Consider the following 17,079-nt stretch of genomic DNA (forward strand, 5'->3'; position numbering starts at 1 on the left):
TCACAATCTAGCTTTAATCAATGTTTTCTGCCAATTTTAATTTATGAGGGTTTTCTATCATCAAGTATTCTATTTTACCTTGTAACTATACATGAATTTCAAAACCCATAGAGAACTGAAATGTTCAATACTCTAATATAAATCCAAATGCCTTATAGAAAATACTCAGTCCCTGAGATGCCCTTCCTGATCCAAAACATGCTGGAGTATAATTTATTTCTTTACCTCATCTCCTATGAGAAATTCATCATCAATTGTAAAGGTAACGGACTCAGTGGGGCTGAGCCACCATACAGGTCGAAAAATAGGGTATCCTACAGAGAGCCACTCCTTGCTGTATTTTTCAACAAGAGGCACCACAAAACTCTGATGTGTCTGAACATAGTGCCTGGTGAGATTCAGCACCTGAAAGAAAGGAAGTTCAGCATATTATTTTAATACGCTGTGGAAAAGAAAATAGAAAAGCAGGTATTTTAGTTTGATTCATGTTTTCCCAAAGGGAGTAGATACAGAGGGTGGAATTCAATGTCACACTCTCTTAATCATTCCATCTGCACAAGCATTGCAGCTTCCACAAATGGGATTCCACCCTCCCCCACACTGTGTGCTGTAATGGGGGTTCACCCAACTGAGCCAATTTCAGAGTGTACACAGGGGAAGGAAGGTGGGGAGCTGTGTTGTACAAGCAAAAGTCCTCCTGACAGGGATGCCTAGGTGAATCCAACCCAGAGTAGCCAAGAAAATATGAATTTAGTGGTACAGTATTGTAACCCCAGCCTATCTAAGTCTCTCATCCTTGAGCTTGGATGAAAATCATCCCTTCAGTCTCTTATCATGCTAGTCTTTACTATTACTACTATGTAGCCAGCATTGTGTCGAGAGGAGGAGAAGGGCAGCAACCACAAGCAAATTGGTATAGAATATTTAGAGCAAATTCTGTAAGGTGGCCTTCTTTTTTCAGAAAACTGCCTTCTTTGAAGTTTCAGCTGAGCTCTAGAACATAGCTAAAGGACTAAGAGAGCATAGCTAAAGGACTAAGATAAGAAGATTAGTATAAGCAGAATTAATAGCGGGAGAAAGAATGTGGAAGGGGAATTAGAAAGGAGAGATGGGGCACACAGCATGAAGCAACCAGGAGGGGGGCGTAATTTGAACTGATTAAGAGAATAAAAAGTAGAAGACTGTGAATGGTAAAATGCCATGAGCAAGGTATGCAGCAGAATTTAGGGCTGAGATCAGAATTTAAGATGAGGTATAAGAAAGCCCTGGTGATAGCTGAGGCAATAAAGTACAAGAACTTGAACCAGAGTTTCTATGAAATCAGAAAAAGCAAAGGTTGGCAGTGTTAAGAAGAAAAATATTGCAAGACCTGGCACCAGAATCTTTTGCTGAAGAACAACACAGAGGCAAATTTCTCTCCCCCCCCTTTCTCCATAACACACCCACCCACCCCATGTGCAAAACTGAAGCTCACAGACAGCCCTACCTTTGGGCAAGTGAAGCAGCTTCCCTAGGCAGCAGATGTTGGGTGGAGAGGCAGCAATTACAGCCACCTTGCTGCTCCTCCTAAGTCCCTATGTTAGAGGACAGAGCTATATATGCTACATGGCATGTCCTGGCCCCCATAAGATAACTTGCTGTCTAGGTGTGGCAGAGGACCCTGTCCTACCACCAGTGTTAGATTAAGATTCAACTGCTGGTCCAGTTAGCTTCTGTATGTGAAATGGACCATCTTGTCCTTCACCTCAGGCAGCAAAATGCCTTGGGCCAGTCCTGGATGAGAGTACTGATGATGTGTCAAGGAAGATGGAAGTGATGATTTCAGAGAAGGCCTACAGAGTATACTGTTTAATCCACCTTAAACTTTGGTGGTGGTGAATCATCCAAAAGGAGACATTGTGGAGATAAAAAAATATGAGTGAGAACTGAGGGAGAGAATTCGGGAACCAAGAGAGATTGTGTCCTCCCTCAAAGAGGCCACGTGTTGCGGTGAGACCTGGCAACCAAACACTTCTGTTGTGGGTGGGTACGATTCTATAGCCACAACACCCGATTGGTAGGTCCCTTGATGCTGAGTTTAATCTGACCAATGGGACGCTAGCCAAATGGATCACGGGACCTATATATGCCAATGCATGTGACCCTGAGTTTTCTCTCTTGGTCAGTGCATCAGAACACCCTCCCACCTCTCCCTAATTTAGGGCTTGTGCGCTTGACTTTGCTATGCCGTCGTGTGTCGTCTGTCGTTGGGACAGGGGCACGGCAGGAATTTTCCCCACTTGGCTGATTGGCTGGTGGCATTTGGGTTTTGCCTGCTGTGTAGCAAATCGTCACAACTTGTAAGGTTGCGGATAGGCTCTTGTTCAGGTGATAGGGATGGGGGAGCGCTCTCGCCATCCCTACCGGTATGTGAAGGGGTATTCCGTTAAAGGAATCCAGGGACTCAATGATTTGGTCAACCCTGCGAGGGGTTCTGCCAGTGCCTGAGTCCAGGGGGACATCTGGGTGGTGGGCATAGCATGTCCCCAGTTTCCACCATTCCAGGTGTTCACCCTAGGCTGACCTATGATAGAGCCCTGGGTCAGCACTACCTGCAACAGTGCAGGGAGCTAGTCGAACCAGAGCCTATGCAACCACTCACTTGCTGTAATCAATAAAGTTGTGACCTAAATTCTGCCAAAAACCAAATCAAAAATTTGAGCCTTGTGTGAATTTATTTAAGGGGGAGGTTTAAAGGTCTGAACACGCAACAGAATATTATCATTAGCATACCCGTGGTAGTTGATATACCTACCCAGTCATCACAACAGACCCATGGTGGAGTACGGAAAGACATCACAGGAAGGAAAGTCACAATCTGCAGCCATCTAATATATAGCTCTTCATTGATCAGAAATTCATTTGCAAGACTTCCTCCTGCACAGCACAAACAAATAAAAATGGTTGGGCAATAGGAAAACTGTTATATTAAGAATTCAACTTTAATCTTCGATCCAGTAATTTAGGAACAACCAGGTTTGTGGGAGGAGGAGGGGTGGGGTTCATTGGTTTGTGTTTCTTGTTCTTGTTCTTTTTTGTTTTTATATTGTGTTTTACGTTGTGAACCACCCTGAGATCTACGGATCTACAAATTTAGTAAATAATTATAATTATAATGCCCTCCAGATGTTGTTGGACTACAACTTCCTCCCTCCCTGACCATTGGCCATGCTGGCTGAGGCTGATGGAGGCTGGAGCCAACAGCATCTTGGGAACACCACATTGGATACCCTGACCTAAAATTTCATGCAAGGAAGTGAATTTGTTGTCCAGCTGCATGATTTCTTTATCGAAGTAGAAAAGTGCCAGGCCCCCACATACATAAATTTAAATCTTTTTATGACCTGCAGAGACATGACTTCTTAATCCAACATGACAGAAACACCTTCTAGGTAGTGTAGTGAAGGGACGCTTATAGACTGAAAAGTCTTGGGAAGCCTTGTGCCAAAACAGTTCTGCCCCATCCCCACCCACGGAAGGTACCGGTAGATGCTGAGGTGTACACCCATACAGCTTGTTTGCCAAATGGGAAGAATGAACTATAAGCTTGAAACATAAACCCATCTATATTAGCAGGCTGCAGAGACCATCTTAAAATCCATGCATATCCAGAAAGATAAAGCAATTCCACAGATGCTACCAATATCACTTGTAATAGGAAATATTGTGTCCTGTCACCCCACTCAGGGTTTTGTAGCGTTTTAATACATCCAAAATACCGTACTTCGGCATGTAATGCAACATGATGCCGCTTCATCTAGCTTCATAAATCCTGAAGGGGGTTGGAGATCATAACACAGGCTTCCTCCACCAGAGCAGAAAACTGAAATAAGGAAAGCATGCTGCAAAGGGGAGCAGGCCGATTTCCTGGTGAAATACTAGGTGTTGGCTAGCGGGTGAAAGGGTGAGGGTCAAGAGAGGATTCTTATTAAAAATCTTGCCTCAGGCTTAAAGAGCCCAATTCCTTCAGAAAAGGGAATTGCTTTCCAAAACAGAATATTTTGTTCTGAAACAGCCTCACATTTTATCGAAAGTGACAGCTCACTGTGAGAACAAGGAGCACATGGGCTCTCTCTTTTCAGCACGAAAAGCGGGATTTACTACAGGGTTCCATTGGTTCAAGTCTATTGTTTTAAAAAACTCTTAATATTTTTATATCTCTTGCCACAAAATTTTACCTTCTCTTCTAAGAGACATAGATATTGTTATAGGTATGTTCGTGTGTGTGTGTGTGTGTGTGTATGTGTGTATGTGTACACAAAGCAACAGATAGGATTTTTAAGGCATCACACAGCACTTCGGAAAGTGCTGGTTCCCAGAGGGATGCAGTTACATGCAATACCAGAAGGGTGATATTCAACTTAAAAATGTGGGAACTCAATGACTTCCACTTGTGCAACAGGACGTCTGTCCCATGCTATCCCAAAACCTGCTCCAGAGGGTTGGAGGAAAACCCCAGAACAGATTTAGGAGCCACATGGGGTGGGGGGAAGTCCAACTGCGTAACAGAAGTTCTTCTGCTTGCTCAAATAAAAGCCTAATATCATACATTTATTACAGTAACCAATAACACAGAGATATTTAACTTTTAAAGCAAATGTTTCCACTTCTGGCTTCTTCAGTATACTGTACCTCCCCCTGGGCCTTACAGGACTGCAGTGTGAAGGGAGAATTGCCCCAAAATGGGAGCCCTGTACAAATGGTGCAAAATCCCTCCACCTGATTTCAGGGAATTCGCCTGCAGCCCCTTATGGCACAGCCCTCAATGCTTGCTAGGCCTCATAAACTTTCTGAAGGGTACGGGTGGAAGAGGGGAAGAGAACGATTGTTTGTCCAAGCTACCTTCCCAATTGTCAGATGCATCCCGATTTTTTTACAAATGGACTGATCTGGAAACTTTGTTCTCATTACACAGTTTCCCCCCAGGTATGCATAACTCTGAACGCTGAATCCAGATCTTTACATTGCAGTATGAAATGAAGAAATTTAAACCTGCTGCATGTGGTTCAGTACATCAACGTCAAAATAAATGAGAACTTTAAAAGGCTTTAAGGGTGTTTGGCTGTGTGCAGGACTGAATCAGAGACCTTTTGCATGCCAAGCATGCGCTCAATCACTGAGCTATGGGGTCAATGCGATCCATGCTACAAATCAGTTGCAGTCCAAAAGCCCCTGGGCTTTTGCTAACCGGATGAATGAAGCTGGGATGCCATTACTTCTATTTCTAAACACTTAAAAAAACAAAACAAAACAAAACAAAAACACCACCCTCTAATTTTGGCAGAACTGAATGTATATGCAATTCCTGTTTAATTTTTTTGAATGCTTAAGAAATGTGTTGGCCAATTCTTGTCAACAGAAAATCAATTAAATATAATGGTGCACCAAACAGAACTTCAGGCACTGATGTCCCTTAAGTTATGCTTCATGACCATAGTTGATTAGGCAAGCAGATTATATGCATTCATCTCCCCTGCAGGAGCATAGAAAGCTGCCTGATGGTCCATCTAGCACAGTATTATTTAGAGAGGCAGTAGCCAATATAGTGTCTTCCAGATGTTGTTAGACTCCAACTCTCATCAGTCCTGACCACTGACCTTGTTGTTTGGGGTTGATGGGAGTCAGGGGCGAACAAAGGCGTTGTGACATCCGGGACGGGGCGTCGCTACATAGGGCGCATGTGTGACGTCGCTACGTACGACGCATGTGGCGTACGTAGCGATGCTGCACATGTGCTGTACGTAGTGGTTTGCTGCCGCCGCCGCCGCTCCACCACCGTATGGATGGTGCCAGGATCCCTGTGTCACTGCTACAGCCGCGAACGGAGGATCCTCTACATGCGGCTGTTGTGGCGACGGTGGGATCCCACTGCCATCCATCCGACGCTTGAGCGGCGCCAGCGGCAAACCGCTATGTACAGCACATGTGTGGCGTTGTTATGTACAGCGCATGCGTGCGACACCGCACATGTGCTGTACATAGCGGTTTGCCACCGGCGCTGGGATCCATGTTTCAGACATGGGTCTTTTGCAGCCCTTCCTAGAAATGCCAGGGATTGAATCTGGGGCCTCTTACACACAGCATATGGGCTCTGCCCATGAGATCTGGCCTTTTCTCTCAGGGGCATATTCAGCCCTTCTATAAAACAGATTCTAAGAAGAACTGGGAGAAGTTGACCTTAAAATAACATTACCTATTGCATCCGGAATAAAAAAGTTATAACCAAGAAGACTGTAATGAAGCACCGATGGAATAATCCCTTTCAAACCAGCGTAGCTCCAGTCGGACTGGCGGGGGTTCATTTGGAGAAAGAGCGGCAGGTGGCTGGATCTAGAAGCAGCAGAAACAGACCAAGAGTCAGACAGGAAACATTGAAAGGCACAGTAATCATCAGCCTTCCCCAAACTCAACACCCTCTAGATGTTATGGGATCACAACTCCCATAACCCCTTCACTTAGCCATGCTGGTTGGAGCCGCTGGGAGCTGTTGTTCAACAACACCTGGAGAGCACCAGGTTGGGGGAGGCCAACTTAAGGCATAGGTGCAGCATTGCATCAAAGTCACAGACAGCATTGCCACATGGCAGCTGAGGTGGCTTGGCTTCATGCTAGGGTTGCCATATTTTGAAGAGTAATAAAGAGGACACACCTGACAACTTCTACTTTTAACTATGGGTAAAAAATATATGGTAAAGTACCCCTGGACGGTTAAGTCCAGTCAAAAGCGACTATGGGGTTGCGGCGCTCATCTCGCTTTCAGGCCGAGGGACCCGGCGTTTGTCCACAGACAGCTTTCCGGGTCGTGTGGCCAGCATGACTAAACTGCTTCTGGCGCAATGTAAATGGCATTTACCTTCACGCCACAGCAGTACCTAATTGTCTACTTGCACTGGCGTGCTTTCAAACAGCTAGGTTGGCAGGAGCTGGGACAGAGCGACGGGAGCTCAGCCTGTTGTGTGGATTCGAACCGCTGACCTTCTGATTGGCAAGCCCAAGAGGCTCAGCGGTTTAGACCACAGTGACTCTCATTTTACACACCCATGAAAAACAGGATGTGCCCTGAAAAAAAGAGGACATATGGCAACCCAGCTCATGCAAGTTGAAGCCAGTTTTCTGGAAAGGAAGAGCCCATGCTGAAGGCACATCCATGCCTCTGTGCATTAGCACACACTGTCCCTCCACATCTCTCCTTCAGATTACAGTAGCACCAGCAGCAAATGACAAGGACAGAGAAACGGGTGGAAGTGGGGTGTGAGATTTCTCCTAAAATAAACTTTGAATGAAAGGGCAGAAGAAGGGGCAGAAGATGGTGCACACTGATAGGATGCCCTCGGAAACAGACAGTTTGGAGAGTTATCCTGAGACGAACCTCGTGCCGGCGCTAATTATTGATGAGTTTCCCAATGCAGCTGCCATTGAGGCTAAAATGTGAATGTACTTATCCCCTCCATGTTCTGTGGGAGGTGGGATTGCTTGCTCCATAAACCAATTGCCTTCGCCACTTTCGAAAACCAAATACTCTGCTCCCAGTCGCTGCCTCAAGAGGCTCACTTGGCCCATGTACCAGAGCACCGCAGCCTGGCTGGTTACATTTAGCTGAGCAGAAATCTGCCCTTTCCATCTGGTGAGCAGCGGCACCTGCAATAGGAAACAGCCATCAGAAGAGAACAGCAGAAGCATAAAGGGCTCGGCTGACTTCCTGGTTCACCTCATGTGCAGGTAACCAGTGCAGGGCCCCCCAGAAGGATATGGGCTCCAACTCCCATCGGCCTCAGACAGCATAGCCAGAGATCAGGCATGATAGCAGTTACAGTCCAGCAATATCTAGAAGCTACCATATTGGATGTTCCCCTGCCTAAAGTAATAGTTGGCAGTGCCAGATTAAGGGCAGTGCAGGGACCATTTGTGAGCACATAGTTTCAAGGTTATGCTCTCTGAATGGCAGTACTCCTTGCCTCAAATCCTGAGCAGAATCATAGGAACACAGCATAGAATATTTTTTATAGCTAATGTGCATTTTCAAAACAAAGGCATCACTCTGTATTCATGTGTATCATGGGCACTGAGACAATTTTATTAGGCAATAGATTTATTTATTTAAAAAATGAAAGCCTGCTACATTACATTGCTTAATAAAACATGCTCTGAAATATATATTTTTGTAGACACCACTGAAGATATAGCTATAATTTCCTGAAATTGATTATAGGCCAAGGAACCATTATTTAGTTACAGCTTAATTATTGATTACAAGGGCCTTACTAGACATGATGTGGGAAATAAATGATTAGGTATCCTGCCATGATTTAACTTCCCTAAAAGTTGCTGTAAGTGACCCAACTCTCACACACCCAGTTTAGACTGAGTTTATCGCATGGAGAGAAAGGTTTCCCCTCCATATATCTTCCTTTCTATGACTGTATTGGATATTTTCGCCTCTGCAGCTCAGGGAGGGTGATTTGCATCAAGGCTTTGGTACAAGGAAGGAGGGTAAAACCCCCTTCCTACCATGTCAGGGCTCCACCCAAGCAGGGGTCATGATAGCTGCTATCAGAAGAAGAAAAATGCTGATTGGTAGTGCTTGCAAAAGCACAGGGCTTTGCAAGTGCAAACACTCAACTTATTGTCAGCTCCTGCAGACTCCTGTGTCTTGGTTCATTGAGTGTGATTTCAAACTGCCCAGGCAAAATAAAGCACTTCCCCTGACATCACTGTGATGCCAGCTGAATGACAAGTGGGCAGTCCCATCTACTTGTCAGAATGGCCAGCAGGGGGCAGGGTGAGGGACCTAGACATCCAATCCGCAGGCTGGAAACAGCTCCTCAACCCTGCTATAGAGTCATAGAATGGGAAGGTACCATGAGGGTCATCTAATCCAGACCCCTGCAATGCAGGAATCTTTTGCCCATTGTGGAGCTCGGACCCACAACCTTGCAATTAAGAGTCCCACATACTACCAAGTGGGGGGATCCAATCACGCATCTCCGACATAACATGTGCTTTGGCTCCTTTACGTCTGCCAATGTATGTTGAGCAAGCCGAGAAAGCCTTATACCTACTGGTTCCTTCCAGGCTAGGACCCTCTAGATGCAATTAGTCAAATGCAAGAGGTGATATTAGGGACTTGTACCGAGTAGTCACCAGATTCAGAGTGGCGGCTCAGCCAAAAGTCTTCTTTGCCTTCTTGTAGAGACATCTGAAAAAGTTGGGAGTTGATGCTTGCAAAAGGGGACACAGTTATGGAAAGCTTTAGATGTTTTGTAAGTGAGGAGTCCATGGCAAGCCTTAGACTACGCAACCCTTTTCGTCTCAGCACAGGTAAAAACGTGTGTTCCTGAAAGAAGGGAGAATAGTGTGCACCATTAGACAAGGATTTTGTCATAGGACCAGGGACTATAATGTTTGGAAGGTAAGACTAAACAGCAAAACACACTCTGTTATTTATTTAACAGGGTCTCCAAGAAATCTTACACTACTTCTGTTTAATACTTCAGCACAAAAAACAGAAGTGCAGGAAGTAGTGTTTGTTTGTTTGTTTAACATCACACCACATAGGGTTTGGCAAACGGTAATTTGAAAAAGCTATTCAGTCCTGCTGCTGGTAACAGCTATAAATGCTCTTAAAGCAGTAATTAAAGAAAGTGGCTTAGATGGAGTTTCACATTTTTCACAAGATTCACATAGCCTTGGCTTGAACAATGCTGCAGTATTTCAGTGAATGGTCTGGAATGTATAAGATAAGGGTTTATGGACCTAGTTAGCACCTAGATGGAATGCCAATAGGAGCCCCACTAGCTTAAGCCTTAATAAATTAAGTTGTTATCTAAACAGTCAGATTAAACAGGAAATGGATTCAAATAGGAGATAGTCCAATAATGTTTATATGGTGTTAATGGGAATCTATTAAGGAATCAGTACCAACTAGGGATGGACAAAAATATTACTTGGACTGCAAGAGAACTTACCTAATACACATTTACCAAGCTAAAATACCAATCAGAATATACGGTAACTGCCCTTCAGATTTTGCACTTCCCTGAATTTTGCAATATATTTATCAGTTGAATAAATGAATAAAAATGATGTTTTAGGGGAAAATGTTTAGATAAAACACGTATTCAAATACATACTTTGTGGTAAAACATGTACCTAAGTACATATTTAAATATTAATTTATGTTGAATAAATGTATGTGGAATTGACATGGATCAGAAATAGGCTGATTTGCTCATCTACCCTCAATTCCAAATTCCATTGGTGTTCAATCTAACAGAGTGATATGGATGATAAAAAATAAAGTTTTGTGAGAATTAAGAGAAGTATAATAATTTTGTAAAGCACTTTGAGGTTTTATTATAATCAAATTGAGATAGACACACACAATGGCCCAGGTCCCAGTTGAAATGTGCACCCACAAAACCCACCTGTATTTGTGGGTTTGCATCTATAAAATTGCCTCCCATGCTTAGACATGTTGGACTACTGTGTGTGTGTGTGTGTGTGTGTGTGTGTGTGTGTGTGTGTGTACAACTGTGTGCCAAGAAGCTGTGCAAAACCCCTTTTGAAAAACTGGACTCTGTATTTTATTTGTCTGGTGATATCAAACACCAAATCTAGCTGTCATCAAAGTCTGTGAAAACACTCCTGTACATGGAAAATGGGAGTTTGCTGGCTAAGGTTTTGAAAAGTGATACTTTAGCTATAACAATTTAATGCAGGATGTAGGGAAAGATGTATAATTGAGGAATTAACAGGGTGGGTGAAAATGCTGCCCTCTAGCTCTGCAGCTTGCCCATGACCTCCAAAGATGCACATACCGTATTACCAAGTAGCACTGTGGAAAGTTCACTGAGAGCGATTAGCCCCTCCCCAAAGTGATGCCTTTGCAGTCTGTTGAAGAAATATCTTAATCCTCGCTCCACCTTGACAGCAGAATCTGCTGCTCTGTAATAGCTCCAGACCGGCAACCTGTATTGGTGTAGTTAAAGAAAGAATCTTTGCTTGAGCTTATCTGGCCCACAGGTTCTTCAAGATGAGAAGGAAGTCACAAAACTAAAATAGCTGGGTTAAACCAGCATATCTAGTATATGCCTGCAGATGTTTAAAAAGGGAGGGGACTCGTGTCGGCAGAAAACTTATGTTCCTCTCTAATAGGATATGCAAAGTCCCCACTTGATTCCATTTCTCGGGTTCATAGAATGCGGCTGCTAGACTGGTGACTGGGAGCAGTTGCCAGAATCATATATCACTGGACTTAAAAGTGGGTTATATATATATATATACAAAAGGAATAACAAAACCAACTACTACTACTATTTTACAGTCTGCCTTTTTGGATTTCTGTTATACACCTTTGCATGTCCCCATACCCTTAAGAACTTGCCACCATATACCGGTAGGTAGCTGGTTGGGTGCTTAATGTCAGACCACACTTTTCTGATATCTTTCTTACCTTAGTATGTCAGTATCTGGCAGCTTCCGCTGATGTCCTGAAAGCTGGCTTCCCACTTCCTGATGGGCAGACGTGATGTTTTGACTGACACACACTGTGTACTGAAGGGCTGCCATGTTGACACCAAGGGTACTCTCAAGGCAAAAATGTTTGTTCCTCTCTACTGAGAAGAAGATGGGTATGTCTGAGGCAATCATCACTGTCACTCCTTTAGAGATAACACACAAGCGTATATAAAAGAAATCAGACAGTTAGGAGTGTGCTTTACTTTCTCATGGATTTGATGAAGTTCCAGTATCATTTTTTAATCCGGTGTGAGAAATCAGAACTCACTCACTTCCATTTCTGTGCAGGTGATGACAAAAGGGCATAAGCCTACATATACTTCTCTGCCTGCATCCAAGGGTGCACATTTCTCTGTGCCATCCTAATTGTCCTAGATAATTGACACTGGCTGTTGACATTCTAGCAAATTTGCTTATTTAAGGAATAAAACAGGGACTCTACACGGCTCTGCTTTTTGTTGTTGTCAAAGGCACATAAGCCTTGTAGAGATTGCGAGTTATATTGCTCATGGCTGAGATCGTAAACATTCTGTTGTTTACTTATTGCATAATATGTCTAATAACTATAATTAGGTATCAAAATCTCGTAACTGATTGAATACCATCAATGTAATTAGATTCTCCCCCCCCCCTTTTAATCATGGACTTGCGAAGCATCTCCAAACAGAACACAGCTTGGAAACTCCCTGCCTTCCAAAGTTGTTGATCCTGACAGAGAATCCTCCTCATAGGGTGATACTCAGCCCTGAGATGTGGTATATCCTCCTTTAGGAAGAGTCATTCTGTTATGTACTGAGCTGAATCCTAGAACAATAGGATCCAGAATGCAGCAGTCTGATTGGTCCGCAGGAGCCACCCAATCCAGCTCCAGGTGGAAGTGAATCAGCAACCTGATTGGCCTGCAGGAGCAGCCAATCAGGCTGCTGGCAGAAGTCAATCCACAACCAGATTGGCCCACAGGTGCAGCCCTGAAGTAGCCAATCACGCAAGGCCCATTGTGTAAATAATGTATATAAGCAGACGTTTTGGGGAAAAAGACATTATTCTCTTCTTCAACAACAACAAGCTGAATAAAGAGCATGAAATTCACTCTCGACTCCGAGTATATTTCACATTCCCTGTCCTTCTAAAATGCAACACGGCAAAGAGACATGGAAGCTCCCAGACTCTATACCAGGGGTCCCCAGACTTACCGCGCAGCGGGCCGGAGGGCGGGGGAGTGTGCGCCCGTGCGCATGCGCACACGCACACGGTCGGGGGGAAAATCGCCGAAAATCGCTTGTGCGCATGCGTATGGGCCTCCCCCGACCCGGAAGTGCATCGGAAATGACCTCTTCTGGGTTGGGAGAGGCCCATACGCATGCGCACAAAGGATTTTTGGCGATTTTTTGCCGATTTTTAAGATCGTCGCCGTGCCGCGCGCCGGAAGAGCGGGCGGCGGGGGTCATCGAGGCCGGATTGGGAGGCCGATTGGGCCGCATCCGGCCCGGGGGCCGTAGTTTGGGAACCCCTGCTCTATAGCAAAGGTACACACTGTGGTGCCCTCCAGATATTGCTGGAGTATAACTAGCATCATCTCTGGCCATGCTAGCTCGGTCTGTTGGGAGCTGGAGTTCAATCCCTGCTCTGTACACTAGTGGCAACAACATGCCTTCTCAAATTCTGCCATGCTATTAATGTCACACATCAATAAGTTACTGTGAGCTATGCTGCAGGAGGGAAATTGACTAGCAATTTTGCCTGGCCACTGTAGACATTTTAGACAAATTAGAATACAAACCAGTTCAGATTTTATGTGCCTGGGGCTAATGTACTAGGATTTAATGCACTGGTAGAAAGGAAATGGGATGTGGGGAAGACATATCGTTCCTCCTACATCTTCTCTTTTTTTGTTTTTTTGTTAGGTTAGTTGTTGTTGCTTTTTTAAGGAAAGCAAATTTGAGCTGCTCCTCAGGAAGAAAAGAAAGTAAGAGGAATTCCCACATCAAAAGCTAATATTCGAAACCATTGCTGTACAATGCACTAGTAAGGTGGTCATGTACAGACTGCAAAAAAAAGGAACTGCATCAACAAAAAAGAGGCCACAGGATTGCATAAAACTTGCATATGCTCCTTTATATATGTATAATCTTACTGTAATGAGAAAGAATGTGGCCAGGTGACCTGTGTTGGTGGACAGCTTGAAGACCCCTGCTCACTCTTCCTTCTTAAAACTGGATTTGGACCAGACAGCCATTGAAACAGAGGGCTGTCCTCTGTAAAGCAGAGTCCATGGCTATCCAACTGTTAAGATATGATATATCACTCTCCAGTCACTGTATCAGTGAGGCAAGTACTCGATGTAGCTAGCCACCTTTCTTGGAGAAGATGACACAACCCTAGTTACCTTCTTAATCTTTCACTCAGTTGGATGGTATTAAAAAGAAAAGGAAAGAAAAGGAAAGACTAAAGCCATGGAAAAGCTAATTACAGTCAACAATGTTGGGAAATCAAGTGAGGAAGGCAGCTCTTACCAGTGGATCCCAAAAAATATCTTTCTAAGACAGAGCCATAAGCAGCTGGGGTTTTGGCGAGGTTGCTGATGATGAATGGCTGGGACTTGATGCTCACATTGTTCAGAGGCCAATGCTGGCTGCTCACACTTGCTCCTCCATACCAGGAAATATTTACCATGGAAAAGCAGTCCTGGAAAGCAAAATATTACAGAAAAACGTATGTATTATTTTGAAGAATAGCCTTGGTTAAATCTATAAAATATGCAAGGGTACATGTTTTTGCCCGCCTCTGACCTGTCCTTGCTCCAACATTCACCCACTTGTGAGGTTATTTTTACTCAAATATTCAGGTTGCCCCAGACCCTTTTAAAAGCATTTACCAGTACTTCCACTGAACAAATGAGATCAGCAAGTTTTACCTCTCATGTGATGGCATAATCACTGGCTAATAGCACAAGGCCTCTTAGATGAAAGCCTAGACACATTTCAAAGGGGATTTTTGAGTTTTTGAAGGCATTGGGGTTAACAGTTACACAGTAAGGTTGATCAGCCACTAATGAGTGAAAGATTTCTAGTCATATTTCCCAAACTGTTTCGTACCAACTGTCTATCACTGTGCCAGAAATGTCTTTCCAGTGTCTGGTTATGTTGCGTTTTGATACTTTTAATAAGTGGTTCATTACCGTAATTCTTTATTATGTAAATCCAGATTGTTGTCTTGAAATATATTTAATAAAGCAAACTCTGGTTTGGCTTTCCCATTTCATAACCAAAACAGGATGTCGGTTCCCCCCCTCCCCGCCTTCTTCAAGTGGAGGGAAATGAGCATAACTGATTATACCGTGCATACTTGTGCTATGACTGCTTCCGATAAACAGGTTTGGCAGGTGTGGGAAATGTTCTGAAAAGTCTGTTTGATCAGGATGACAGCAGGATAAAAGAAACCAGTCTGCTGTGTAGACCAAAAGCAAGTTGCCTTTACTGCATCACTTAGAACTCTCCTAAAAAACAATTGCATGTTTCCAGTCTGACTCTCTACCTCTTTCTTAGTCTTTGATATGCATCTGAATGTTGCTCCCTGGGCATTCTCAGCCCCCTAGTGCAATCAGTGCAAGAGTTTCTCCATATCATTGTACAACTGAGAAGTCTTTTGTTCCATATGCTTAGTCTTTATGGGAACATGATAACACAAAACTATGGCAAAGTCCTTTCAGTTCAATTGATGAATCTTTGAAAAAGACTTGGCTTCATTTTTGAGACTTTGATTAGGGTACTCCTATGATGGCTGGACAGTGTTCTTGAAGCTACAAACATGAGTTTGACCAAACTGCAGGAGGCAGTGGAAGACTGGAGTGCCTGGCGTGCTATGGTACATGGGGTCACGAAGAGTCGGACACGACTAAACGACTAAACAACAACAAATGATTGCTAAACCTTTTGAAAGTCTGCAGAAATTCTAGCATGAACCAGAATGCCTAATTGAGGTCAAAGAATTTGATCCAGTGTGAGCCTCATGCTGAAAATTGAGTGGTTTAATTAGAGCTGTTTATGCTAACAGCTCTACTTAATGTTCGAAACAAAATAAAAAAAATCCTTCCAGCAGCACCTTAGAGACCAACTAAGTTTGTCATTGGCATGAGCTTTCATGTGCATGCACACTTCTGCATGCATACGAAAGCTCATACTAATGACAATACAATTTTTAGTTCAGGATCACAGAGAGGCAGAAAAAAGGAGGAAGCGGCTAGTTAACATAAAGGTAACGGTACCCCTGACCATTAGGTCCAGTTGTGGACGACTCTGGGGTTGTGGTGCTCATCTCGCTTTACTGGCCGAGGGAGCCGATGTTTGTCCGCAGACAGTTTTTCCTAGTCATGTGGTCAGCATGACTAAGGCGAACCAGAGCAGCGCACAGAAACACCGTTTACCTTCCTGCCGGAGCACTTATCTACTTGCACTTGACATGCTTTCAAACATTACAGGTAGGTAGCCGTGTTGGTCTGATGTAGTCGAAACAAAATAAAAAAAATCCTTCCAGCAGCACCTTAGAGACCAACTAAGTTTTTACATAGAAAACATGACTGCACAGATTTTGAATTTCTTTCAGGTACTGCTAGCATACCAGTACACTAAAACAAACAAGACATATGCTGTGCATCAAGAGCAAAAATTGGTCAGATAGTCAAAGTAAGCAGATCACCCACTGATTTAAAAAGCTGTTTTCATTCAAGATAGTTAGGTTTGCATTTCCTATGTCTTTAATTCCAAAATAAAACCTCAATTGGCTGGAATGTACATTCTGTTTGTTTGTATTTTAAATGTATCTTTATTTTTTTTTAAAAAAAATATTATTTAAAAGCATTTCTGCATTAGCATTGCCAATGACTGGTGCATTCCTGATTCAAGAATTACATCGCTCAAGAAAATACCCCTACTTCCAACCAAGTATGTCAGCTTAGGATCGCATTTTTTTGAATTGTTCTAATTTCTTACATGTCAATAGGTCACATAAATTAAATATTTTAACCTGTCTCAAATCCTGAGACGGTTGAGGCTGAAAAGCCAAGTGCAAGCATAAATAAATTTCTAGATAATGCTACAAAATCCGGTCCATAAAATATGTGTTTAATGCTAACTCATAAACATATTTACTTGGAGGAAAATCCCACTCATTTCAGTGGGATGTTTCATATGCCTGGGACTGCTGCCCAAATCCTATGTTGTTGTAAGACGTTCATACATGCAGGAGATGCCAAAACACTCCTATCCAGTTTTCAGTATACCCAGAGAGAAACACAGTTCTTAGATTTCAATGCCGGCGCAGATAGATTTGTTACTTTCACAAAAATTATAAAGCACCCCCCCCCTTTTTGGAGCACAAAAAAAGCTGTTTTGAAGACTCCCGCTGTCATTCCATGATAATTTGGAAAGTTATGTTCTTAGCTTGCAATTTTCAGAGACCAATATGATTTTTGGTATTACTTGGTTCATTTTTAGAAAGGTGGTTCTTCCACTCTCTGGTTATCCA

At 43.4% G+C, this 17,079-nt stretch overlaps 1 protein-coding gene across 3 annotated transcripts in view; it reads right to left on the reverse strand.

Moving 5' to 3' along the window:
* LOC118088695 (SITS-binding protein-like) overlaps nucleotides 1–17,079 on the reverse strand; it is a 42,451-nt gene that overhangs the window by 8,843 nt on the left and 16,529 nt on the right. For all 3 annotated transcript variants that reach the window (XM_060276685.1, XM_035122651.2, XM_035122642.2), the window contains 8 exons: nucleotides 14,070–14,241; nucleotides 11,492–11,699; nucleotides 10,857–11,007; nucleotides 9,170–9,373; nucleotides 7,409–7,677; nucleotides 6,233–6,369; nucleotides 2,795–2,916; nucleotides 226–405 (listed from right to left, as the gene is read on the reverse strand). In XM_060276685.1, coding sequence (XP_060132668.1) covers nucleotides 226–405; nucleotides 2,795–2,916; nucleotides 6,233–6,369; nucleotides 7,409–7,677; nucleotides 9,170–9,373; nucleotides 10,857–11,007; nucleotides 11,492–11,699; nucleotides 14,070–14,241 — 1,443 coding nt within the window. The remainder of the gene's footprint in view (nucleotides 1–225; nucleotides 406–2,794; nucleotides 2,917–6,232; nucleotides 6,370–7,408; nucleotides 7,678–9,169; nucleotides 9,374–10,856; nucleotides 11,008–11,491; nucleotides 11,700–14,069; nucleotides 14,242–17,079) is intronic.

This window comes from Zootoca vivipara, chromosome 1 (assembly GCF_963506605.1).
Source record: "Zootoca vivipara chromosome 1, rZooViv1.1, whole genome shotgun sequence".
In the NCBI taxonomy this organism is placed as follows: Eukaryota; Metazoa; Chordata; class Lepidosauria; order Squamata; family Lacertidae; genus Zootoca; species Zootoca vivipara.